Here is a 12,728-nt window from a genome sequence, read left to right on the forward strand (position 1 = left end):
AGTCCAAGGAACATTACAGAATCATCAGAATATATTAACATTACAAATTGGTAAACCCATTGAAAGCTTCACCTTTTCACAGATTGGCTAGAAACAGTGATCCTACAACAACAGTCAGGAGGGTCTTCATTGGTCCAACAAATTTTCTATTCACTAAATGCTAATAGAAAAAAATAAGAGTGGAAACTCTTCTGTGTTCTGTTTTTGATTTATGAGGAAGTTTCCCTAAAAGATATTTTCCAATATTGTCCTAGGTGTTATCTTTGTACTTCAAGGCCCAGTTGATGTGTCCTTGTGAGTCCAGCTCCACCTGGGTCACATATTAGAGGACGGAGAATAATGACTCCAATATTATCTCCTAAATCATTCCCTCCTTTTGATCAGAGATTGGAGATAACACATCAATGATCAATACCTGGACTTAGTGGAGCTCTTAGATGGTGGCCATGGCAGGCTTTTAAAACTCACGGTGTTGGTTTTCCACTGGATACCATCTGGTTCTTCACCAGTATCTTAAGTAAGAGTGACATTCTCGTCAATCGCATTGCCGAAGTGAGCAGACTCAGTGTACATCAACATTTTAGCCCGAGTCTTTCTTCTGCCTTGTAAATGTGTAAGACAATAGAAGGTAAGTTTTGTTATGCCTGACACGATGAGGATGCAGACTAAGAATATTACCATTCCTTGCAATAATGATCTAGCCCATGTACTTGTGATAACCAGCCAAATAAATCTGGTGTTTGTGAGGGTGTTACAGTGTATTAACTAAGTAGCTTGCTGTCTAATTCTGTGTATATCCTTTTCTACTTCTGTGTTATTTATCCAAATTCAGCAAGAGGTGTTTGCTACAGCACAGACCATATTTTCCTGGGCTAATAAAAATCCAAGGCTATTCTGTTATCTCATGCCACCTTGGCTTCATGAGGTTAGAGATTGCTGTTGTGTTTCTATCCCATTAGCAGCTTTGGCTGTTGTTTGTCCCATAGCGATTGATAAATTTCTTAAAGATTTCTCCAATTCAGCTATACCATATATAGAAACTAAAGCTACCAACTGTACCCAGATTGTTGGACCAATGACTTTTCTTCTTTCATTTCACGATGTGTAACAATTTAACATTCCCTTTCCAATATTTACTAGCATCATTACTATGAATATCTAAAGGTAGTCCTAAAGTTCCCCTGCCCACACATTGGTCAGGAATCTAAACAAGACATTGCCCACGAAAATTTACTGTCAGCTGGAAAGGGATCATCTAACTTAGTGTAGTTGGATCTGTCACACAAAACCATGTATCTATACGGACCACTCAAAGTTTGTCTAGAAAAAACAGGTAAGATAGAAAATTTACGTATGACAAGTTTCCATTAGAGAATTCATGATGAGCAAGATAATACGGGATGAACCTCTCCTGCAGGAGGTCTTCAGCTAATTTCTTTAAACATTCTAAGTGTTCTTCCCAAGGGCAGGCTGCCCCTCCTTGGTTTAACTGCCCATTAACAGTCATGGGTCGCTTTCTCAGAAGCATAAGTCTGAGACAAAATGGAGCCTGAGCCATGAGGTGGATCTCTCCTGAGAAAGTGTTTTCTTTAAGATACATAAATTTCTGCATAGTAAGAGGGTGAGAGTTTGATTACAAACATTAAAGAGGTATTTCATAGGACCCTGTCTTGAAGACTAATTAAACTAATTACTGACTTACCCTAAACATACCTCTCAATCTGATCTCTGAAGTCAGTAATTCTTCCCCAAAGCACAACACCCAGCGTAAAAGGGTCTTACTAGTTTATCTGAACCATTGTTTGACTTAAAAGTGGCCTCAGGAATAAGTTTTGTTTTGTTTTCTCAGAGTTTTAGGTTCAGAAGGACACCCAAAGACAGTGGCCTGTGTGGGTTACCCCAACCTCCATGAAAGCCAGAAATCTGGGTTCTAGGACAATCACAGCTGTTTCATCATTCCCTCTTTTGGATCATAACTCTGCTGCAGAATCTTTGATCAGAAACGTTCAGTAGATCTGGTTTCTAAGATCCAGGGACCATACGGTGAACTAGGAAGTTGAATAGAAACACTAGCAGTGATACTGGGCTAATTGCCTGTGAACTATCAATGAAACCATGACCCTAAGTCTTTGAACCAAGGAAAACAAATCTCACAAGGTGTTTGTTTATACATAAGCAGCATCAGTAACTGTTTTTCATGTGCCCAGACAGCAACTACATTCTGTTATCTATTAAGGCACAAACTGTTCCTTGAGACACTAACAGGAAATCTTATACTGTTAGACCTTAAACATACTAGTTTCTTCAATTGGAAAGTACTTTAAAGTAGGTTCCGATGACTTTTGTTTTAACATTGTGATTCTTTATTGAGAAACTGTATCATAAAACAGATACGGAGCGACCACTTCTCCCTTCAGTTTCATAAAACAGGTCCAAGAGCTGCCGCCGCCTCCTGCAAATTTGGCAGAACAGAGCGCTATCTCCCGGGTTTTCTCTGAGTCACAAAAAGAACCCTAATGGAGAAAGCCGTGGGGTTCAGACAGTGTTTTGCTTGAAACAGTGTGCCCTGCCATGATCAGCTGTGGTGAAAAAAAACGCCCTAATAATGGTTTTCACTGGTGGACCCATGCCTGAATTTTGCGGCTTATAGTGACCCAAAGCTCTTTGAAAACGGAGTTACTTCATTAATATTTCAAATGCCCAATTCCGGACCTAAACTGCAGTTCACCAAAAGGCTTACTAAATGTCACTCTTAGCCAAATGATCAAGCAACAGTCTGAGATTCTCCTTAGTCAATCAGTTTTTCAAAACAAATATGCCAAATGAAACTTAAGGAAACACGAGGAAAAAAACAAATATGCCAAATGAAACTTAAGGAAACACAAGGAAGAGAACAAAAAAGAATAAGCAAAGGCTCGTTTTCTGAGAGCACTCACCCCATTGGTGTCAAAGGGGCATGGAGTGCGAATGCTTGGGTCCAGAAGATGGGACCTCTCTTTTGCCAGCTTCTGCTCCACAGTCCAGGTCTCCTCGAGGTCGACTGGATTCTTAGTTTCAGTATCCTTGACCACTATGTCATTAAGTGTTATAGGGTAAAAATATCACAGTGTTTAGTAAAGCAAAAAGAAAGGTTTTATTCGGCATATATGCCAAAGAGGCAAAAGTGGGAAACGGACAGGAATGCTGCTAGAGCCATGTTTGCCCGAATCCAAGACAATATTACAGAATAAGCGAGAATGGGAGAACGGACAAGCATGCCGCCACAGCCATGTCTGCCCAAGTCCTCCCCCACTTTCTTTTGTATTGGGGATTTATTTGTTAGAGAAAACAGGTTCTGTAGTTTTCTGTAGTCTAAATTTTCTTTTTGCATCCTCATCGCATGGTTGAATATATTCCTTTGAATTTCCTATAAATTGGTAGTAGGATCTCGAAGGTCAGTAAGATACAAATAATTCTTTTTTTTCTTCAAGTATATTTGATAATCAGTGTTGTGTTCTATCAGGAGGTAAATTACATCTGGTTGTGCTATACTGAGATGAATTAAACCATCTAGGGAGTGAAAAATGATATTCCATATTATAGGAAAAACAAAATATTTCTATAAAGACAGACTTCTCATTTACTAATTGATCTCTGACTGGTGCAGTTTGTAAAGACAAGGCAGAATGAAAGCTCGATTTTATTTTCCTCCTTTATTTACCACTTTGCAAAATGAGTTGGTCCTGGTGTGCTGTAATGGCGACCAGTCCGATTGATGACTCGTGATGGCTCATGGATTTAAACAAATTTGCAATCATCATTCTTATTGATACTTAAATGTTGTCCCATATTTAGACAGCGAGCTCCTCTTTAAGCTGGCTCCTGAGTGCTTTGACACAACTATAGCAGGGTTTGAGACTATCTTTAATATCTGATAGGAAAAGATGGTCCAGGCCCAGCTTGTATGTTGGATATGCGTTTTTTTGTTTTGTTTTGTTTTCCCCGAAACATGGAATCAGCCAGTTCTCCAGTGAAACCTGGTTCCTTTTAATGAAAGATGTTTTTGGAGACCACGGTCTGGGCACTAGATTTGTGGTTTCTTTTTTTTTTTTTTAGGTACATCTTTGATCCGTTTGGAATTTATTTTGAGGTAAGGAGTGAGATATAGATCTAACTGTATTTTTTCCAGATAGCTACTCAGTTATTCTAACACGATATACCAAGCCAAACCAGTTGCCATCAAGTAAATTCCGACTTACGCCAACACAGTATAATGCCATCTTTATCATATTACTGCATGTATTTCTGTATGTCTTTGGAAAGAGTTGTGGACTTTGTACTATTTCTAGTCTCTCCTTGTTACTGTTCTCTGTGGGGGGCGGGGGGGGAAGCCATTCTTGTTTATTTGTCCAAATGGATTTTAGGATAAATTTTTTCTGTTTCAGGGGGAAGAAAAAATCTTGTTCATATTTGTATTAGAATTCATGAAGAATGAAGAGAGAGTCTGCTATCTTCACGATATTAGGGCTTCTTATTTAAAACCTTAGGGGGGCTTTTTGTATGAATTAGTTTTTGCTGTATAACAAACTACCCCAAAACTTAGTGACTTAAAACAACAAATACTTACTATTTCTTATGATTCTGTAGGCCAGCTGTGGGTGGACCTTGTAGTCTGGAGAGCCTGGCGGAAGCTGACTTGGATGGTATGGTAGTTTCCCAGGCTGCCGTGACAAAATATCACAGTCTGGCTTATAAGAACAGAAATCTGTTGTCCCACAGTTCTAGAGGCTAGGAGTCCAAATCAGATGTGTCAACCGGGCCATGCTCCCTCTGAAGGTTTTAGGGGAAGATCCTTCCTGTCATTCCTGGCTTCTGGTAATGCCAGGTATTCCTTGGCTTGTAGGTGTGGCTTCACTTGACTGTCCTTTGTAGCCTGTCTCTCTGTGTTTGTTCTCAGTTTTTTTAAAGACACCACTTAGATTGGTTTAGGTCCCACCCTATTCCAGTATTACCTCATGTTAACTGATAACATCTCCAAAGACCCTATTTCCAAACAAAGTCATGTTCAAAGGCATCAGGAGTTAGGACTTAATTGTATCTTTTTGGGGACACAAATCAACCCATAACAACTCATATGTTGGGGCCTCACCTAATACGGCCAGGATGCCTGGGGTCTCTTTCCATGTGGTCTCATTTCCAGAGGCAAACCCAGGCTTGTTCACGTGGTACCAAAGTGTTCCTAGTAGCAAGAGAGGGCAAGCCCCCACGTGCCAGCGCTTTTCATGCCTTTGCTTGTATCACTTTTGCTGTTGTTCTGTTGGCCAAAGCACACACATGGACAAGTCCAGAGTCAAGGGGTGGAAACAGAGCCTTCATGGCTCAGTGGAGGAGGGGCAGAGTCACATTGTGAGGGGGTGTTCGTACAGGAATGTGAGGATTTGCTGTGACTGTTTGTGGAAACAATTTATCAACCCCCTATTTTTTCCCAATTTTATGTGTCTTCCAGGAACATACTACAGTTTTTTCCAGACAGAGAAAACTTTATCCTAGGTATTTAAGTTTATTCCTAGATGTTTTATCTTCCACTGCTATTGTAAATCATATCTTTCCCCCCCATTTTATTTGAGGATTTGGGGGCAAGTAATTAATACCTGTATGCGATTAAAATTAACTACCCTTTTTTCCCCACCATTTTCTTATGCAAAATTTCAAACGCATAGAGAAGTTGAAAGAATTTTTCATTGAACACCATAAACCCACCATCTAGATTCTGCAAATACTGTTTTACTATACTTGCCTTATCACACAGCTGTCCATTAGTCCATCTTTTTGTTTTTTATGTGTTTCAAAATAAATTAGCATTCGGTTGTTCTGTTTTTTTTTTTTCCCTAGCCTTTAATCACTGGATCTGACTCCTTAATCCTTGTGAAAAGAATGTCAGGCATCGTTAAGCAAATGTGGAGAAAGAGCAGTGGCTAGCCAAAGGGCCCAGCATGTCTCTTGCCATATGGTGGTGGGTGTTTGGTAAATATTTGTTGAGTGAATGCAACTCCATTGGTCCTATTTGCATTTGCCTTTTATGGTAAGCAATTGCTTTCAAAACAAACCGTATGTTTCCTAGATACCCATGATCCTCAGTTTATAAGGTAGACTTCTAGATGCTAGTCCATGCAAGACAATTATTTAGGTTTTGAAATGGATTAAAATATATACTATTACGCATTCATTATATATTATAAAATACAGGTAAAAAAATGCTATACGTACTACAACAGTGCTACACACACACATACATGTGGAAATATTCCAAGGAGTCCACTTTTCTGGGTTGCTGCCTCAAGGAAAATATTTGGAAGTCACAGCTGTTTAGGTAACCTTACCAGCGTGCACAGCCCTATGTAAGTGTAATGGAAAGGATTATAGTCGTTGTTGTTGTTGTTGTTAGGTGCCGTGGAGGCATTTCTGACTCAGAGTGACCCTGTGTACTACAGAACGAAACACTGCCCAGTCCTGCGCCATCCTCACAGTCATTGTTACGCTTGAGCCCATTGTTGCACCCACTGTGTCATTCCATCTTGTTTAGGATCTTCCTTTTTTTTCAGTGACCCTCCACTTTATCAAGCATGATGTCCTTTTCCAGGGACTGGTCCCTCCTGATAACATGTCCAAAGTTTGTGAGTCGTAGTCTCACCATCCTTGCTTTTAAGAAGCATTCTGGCTTTCCTTATTCCAAGACAGATTTATTCATTCTTTTGGCAGTCCATGGTATATTTAGTATTCTTTGCCAGCACCATAATTCAAAGGTGTCAAGTCTTCTTTGGTCTGCCTTATTCATTGTCCAGCTTTCATATGCATTTGAAGCAATAGAAAACATCATGGCTTGGGTCAGGCACACCTTAGTCTTCAAGGTGACATCTTTGCTTTTTAACGCTTTTAAGAGGTCTTTTTGCAGATTTGCCCAATGTAACGCATTGTCGTCTGATTTCTTGACTGCTGCTTCCATGGGCGTTGATTATGGATCCAAGTGAAATGAAATCCTTGACAACTTCAGTATTTTCTCCGTTCATCATGATGTTGCTTATTGGTCCAGTTGTGAGGATTTTTGTTTTCTTTATGCTGAGGTGTGATGCATACTGAAGGCTGTGGTCTTTGATCTTCAACTCACCTTCACTTTCAACAAGCAAGATTGTGTCATCTGCATAAGGCAGGTTGTTAATGAGTCTTCCTCCAAGCCTGATGCCCCGTTCTTCATATAATCCAGCTTCTCGGGTTTTTTGCTCAGCATACAGATTGAATAAGTATGGTGACAGGATTTAACCCTGACGCACACCTTTCCTGACTTTAAACCATGTTCTGTTCCAACGACTGCCTCTTGGTCTAAGAACAGGCTCCTTATGAGCATTAAGTGTCCTGAAATTCTCATTCTTAGAATTGTTATCCATATTTTGTTATGATCCACACAGTCGAATGCCTTTGCATAGTCAGTAAAACACAGGGAAATATCTTTCTGTTATATTCTCTGCTTTCAGCCAGGATCCATCTGACATCAGCAGTGATACCCCTGGTTTTTACATCCCCTTCTGAATCCCACTTGAATTTCTGGCAGCTCCCTGTCACTGTATTGCTGGAACCACTTTTGGTTCTAACTTTTTGGACCTAACTTTTGGATGATCTTACTTGCATGTGATATTAATGATATTGTTAGATAATCTCCACATTCTGTTGGATTACCTTTCTTTGGAATAGGCATAAATATGGATCTCTTCCAGTTGGTTGACCATATAGCTGTCTTTCAAATTTCTTGACATAGGTGAGTGAGAGCTTCCAGCACTGCACCCGTTCGTTGAAACATCTCAGTTTGTATTCTGTCAATTCCCCAAACCTCATTTTTCACCAATGCCTTCAGTACAGTTGAACCTCTTCCTTCAGTACTGTTGGTTCCTGATCATATGCTACCTCCTGAAATGATTGAATATCAACCAATTCTTTTTTGGTGTAGTGACTCTATGTAGTCCTTCTATCTTCTTCTGATGCTTTGTGCGTCGTTTAATATTTTCCCCATAGAATCCTTCACTATTACAACTTGAGGCGTGAATTTTTTCTTCAGTTCTTTCAGCTTGAGAAACGCTGAGCATGTTATTCCATTTTGGTTTTCTGTGTCCAAGTCATTATAATATTTTACTTTGTGTTCTTGAGCTGACCTTTGAAATCTGTTCAGCTCTTTTACCTCACCATTTCTTCCAATTGCTTTAGCTACTCGATGTTCAAGAGCAAGTTTCGGAGTCTTCTGACATCCATTTTGGTCTTTTCTTTCTTTCCTGTCTTTTTAATGACCTCTTGCTTTCTTCATGTATGACATCCGTGATGTCATTCCACAACTCACCAGTTTTTGGTCATTTGTGTTCAGTGCATCAAATCTGTTCTTGAGATGGTCTCTAAATTCAGGTGGGATAAACTCAAGGTCGTACTTTCGCTCTCTTGAACTTATTTTAATTTTCTTCAGGTTCAACTTGAACTTGTATACGAGCAATTGATGGTATGTTCCGCAGTTGGCCCCTGGCCTTGTTCTGACTTAGGATATTGAGCTTTTCCGTTGAGTCTTTCCACAAGTGTAATTGATTTAATTGCTCTGTATTCCATCTGGTTAGGTCCGTGTGTATAGTCACTGTTTATGTTGTTGAAAAAAGGTATTTGCAGTGAAGAAGTTGTTGGTCTTGTAAAATTCTATCATGCAATCTCTGGCATCATTTCTATCACCGAGGCCATATTTTCCAACTACCAGTCCTTCTTCTTTGTTTCCAACTTTCGCATTCCAATCACCAGTAATTATCTATACCTCCACTATCAGTGATAGGATTATAGTAGAAGAGTATAAATATGTCTCACTAGCCGAATCTTAAATTTCTGAGTTTAGATGGCGTTCTTAAAATTCATCCCAAGGGCTCTGGATAAGGAATAGTGAGAGTTTTAACTGGAAAAGATTGATGTAAAGATAGACGTATCTTAAGTGTGTGTGTGTGTGTGTGTACATCTCTTTAGCCCTTGAGAATATTTGCAGAATGAACAATGTCTGTATTTCTATTACTTAATTCCTGAAGGAAGGGCATGCTGCTGCTGCTTTCTTTCTGTCTTTAAGAAATGGGTGTATTTTGATAAAATACTAAGGAATAAATCTTACCAGAGATGTAAAAGACTTATACAAAGAAAACTACAGTACACTTCTGTAAGAAACTAAAAGAGACTTACATAAGTGGAAGAACATACCTTGCTTGTGGATAGGAAGACAACGTTATAAAAATGTCTATTCTACCAAAAGCGATCTATACATTTAATGCAATTCCGATCCAAATCCCAACGACATTCTTTAATGAGATGGAGAAACAAATCACCAATTTCATATGGAAGGGAAAGAGGCCCCGGATAAATAAGGCATTACTGAAAAAGAACAAAGTGGGAGGCCTTACTTTACCTGGTTTTAGAACCTATTATACCACCACAGTAGTCAAAACAGCCTGGTACTGATACAACAACAGATACGTGGACCGATGGAACAGAATTGAAAATCCAGACATAAATCCATCCACATATGAGTAGTTGATATTTGACAAAGGCCCCAAAACAGTTAAATGGGGAAAAGACAGTCTTTTTAACAAACGGTGCTGGCATAACTGTATATCCATCTGCAAAAAAATGAAACAAGACCCATACCTCACTCCATGCCCAAAAACTAACTCAGAATGGATCAAAGACCTAAATATAAAATCTACAACGATAAAGGTCATGGAAGAAAAAATAGGGACAACGTTAGGAGCCCTAATACATGGCGTAAACAGTATTAAAAAAAAAAAAAGCAAACTCACTGCTGTCGAGTCGATTCCGACTCATAGCGACCCTAGAGGACAGAGTAGAACTGCCCCATAGAGTTTCCAAGGAGCGCCTGGCGGGTTTGAACAGTATAAAAAACATTATAAAGAATGTAGAAGAAAAACTAGATACTTGGGAGCTCCTAAAAATCAAACACTTATGCTCATCCACAGACTTCACCAAAAGAGTAAAAAGACCACCTACAGACTGGGAAAAAGTTTTTAGCTATGACATTTCTGATCAGCGCATGATCTCTAAAATCTACATGATACTGCAGAAAGACAAATAATCCAATTAAAAAATGGGCAAAAGATATGAATAGACACTTCACTAAAGAAGACATTCAGGTAGCTAACAGATATCTGAGGAAATGTTCATGATCATTAGCCATTAGAGAAATGCAGATCAAAACTACAATGAGATTTCATCTCATTCCAACAAGGCTGGCATTAATCCAAAAAATACAAAATAATAAATGTCGGAGAGGCTGTGGAGAGATTGGAACACTTCTACATTGCTGGTGGGAATGTAAAATGGTACAACCACTTTGGAAATCGATTTGGCGTTTCCTTAAAAAGCTAGAAATAGAACTACCATACGATCCAGCAACCGCACTCCTTGGAATATATCCTAGAGAAATAAGAGCCTTTACATGAACAGATATATGCACACCCATGTTTATTGCAGCACTGTTTACAATAGCAAAAAGATGGAAGCAACCAAGGTGCCCCAGCAATGGATGAATGGATAAATAATTTATCGCATATTCACATAATGGAATACTACGCATCAATAAAGAACAGTGAGGAATCTGTGAAACATTTCATAACATGGAGGAAACTGGAAGACATTATGCTGAGTGAAATTAGTCAGTTGCAAAAGGACAAATATTGTATAAGACCGCTATTATAAGAACTTGATAAATAGTTTAAATTGAGAAGAAAACATTCTTTTGTGGTTACGAGAGGAGGGAGGGAAGGAGGGTGGGAGAGGGGCATTCACTAATTAGATAGTAGATAAGAACTACTTTAGGTGAAGGGAAAGACAGCACACAATACGGGGGAGGTCAGCACAATTGGACTAAACCAAAAGCAAAGCAGTTTCCTGAATAAACTGAATGCTTTGAAGGCCAGAGTAGCAGGGGCAGAGGTCTGGGGACGATGGTTTCAGGGGACATCTAAGTCAGTTGGCATAATAAAATCTATTAACAAAACATTCTGCATCCCACTTTGAAGAGTGGTGTCTGGGGTCTTAAACGCCAGCAAGCAGCCATCTAAGATGCATCAATTGGTCTCAACCCCCACCTGGATCAAAGGAGAATGAATAACACCAAGGACACAAGGCGATTATGAGTCCAAGAGACAGAAAGGGCCACATGAACCAACGACTACATCATCCTGAGACCAGAAGAACTAGATGGTGCCCAGCTACAACCAATGACTGCCCTGACAGGGAACACAGCAGAGAACCCCTGAGGGAGCAGGAGAGCAGTAGGATGCAGACCCCAAATTCTCATAAGACCAGACTTAATGGTCTGACTGAGACTGGTAGGACCCCGGTGGTCATGGCCCCCAGACCCTCTGTTGGCCCAGGACAGGAACCATTCCCGAAGCCAACTCTTCAGACATGGATTGGACTGGACAACGGGTTGGAGAGGGATGCTGGTGAGGAGTGAGCTTCTTGGATCAGGTGGACACTTGAGACTATGTTGGCATCTCCTGCCTGGAGGGGAGATGAGAGGGTGGAGGGGGTTAGAAGCTGGCAAAAAGGACACGAAAAGAGAGAGTGGAGGGAGAGAGCGGGCTGTCTCATTAGAGGGAGAGTAATTGGGAGTGTGTAGCAAGGTGTATATGGGTTTTTGTGTGAGAGACTGACTTGATTTGTAAACTTTGACTTAAAGCACAATAAAAATTATTAAAAAAGAAAAAGAAATGGGTATATTTTGAGTTACTTTGTATAGGACTGATTTCTAAATACAGTGGGGGCAGTTACCAGCAGTCTCCCCCGTACCCAAAACAGCACAGGGGCTATCTCTAGTGCTGCTATTCTTCCTCCCCGTAGAGCTAATGAATCGTTTTGGTAACGGCCTCCTTTTTTCCTGAAAGAAATTGTTTGTTCAGATCAGAAAATTTACAAGCGGCCTATAAAGGGGTTTTGGGTTTGCTTGTTTGTTTTGTTTGACGATTAAGTTTACCTTTGTAATTTTTTGTCTTTTCCTCTCTCCTTCCCATAGGCTCGGGTTATGTACGACTTTGCTGCTGAACCTGGAAATAATGAACTGACTGTTAACGAAGGAGAAATCATCACCATAACAAATCCGGTATGAGAGTTGGGAAGTTTAAATCACGTTGTACCTTGTGGACCTGTTTTTAAGATTCGATTTTTTTAATAAGTTGGTCATTCACCCCACGTGAATTTTTTATTCCTGCGGCTCCTGAAGTATTGCTGGTGAAGTGAGAAAGTATTTAAATAAACATTGAGAAGAATTAAGTTTGCTAACAGTAGCTGAGTATGTCATTGAGTTTATTATTATCTCTTTGTTTTATATCTTTTCCAATATACTTATTCTATACTTTTTTCTTCATTACTTATTCTGTAAATTGATTTTATATACCCCGACTTCTTGAGCACCCTGCTCTTGTACAGAACTTAGTTTTCTGTGCTTTCTCCTGACACTGTAATACTGCGTTTCTAGAATAAAGGATTTTCCTAAATTTCTGAGCTTATTGATTTAAGCTTGCTCTTATTGGAATCATTGTCTTTCTAAACTTTAGTCTTAAATCAGATTAGATTACCAGAAAGCAATAACTTGGAGTGTATTACCTGACTCCTGGTGAAATTATCTTTGCTGAATTACAAGTTATTGCTTCAACTTTTATTCAAAT

At 39.5% G+C, this 12,728-nt stretch overlaps 1 protein-coding gene across 1 annotated transcript in view; it reads left to right on the forward strand.

The window, feature by feature from the left end:
- Window positions 1–12,728, forward strand: part of SNX9 (sorting nexin 9) — a 116,153-nt gene that overhangs the window by 37,291 nt on the left and 66,134 nt on the right. Inside the window, exon 2 of the mRNA XM_010598835.3 lies at window positions 12,077–12,163. Within this exon, the coding sequence (XP_010597137.1) occupies window positions 12,077–12,163 (87 nt within the window). The remainder of the gene's footprint in view (window positions 1–12,076; window positions 12,164–12,728) is intronic.

Source organism: Loxodonta africana, chromosome 1 (genome assembly GCF_030014295.1).
Source record: "Loxodonta africana isolate mLoxAfr1 chromosome 1, mLoxAfr1.hap2, whole genome shotgun sequence".
Lineage (NCBI taxonomy): Eukaryota > Metazoa > Chordata > Mammalia > Proboscidea > Elephantidae > Loxodonta > Loxodonta africana.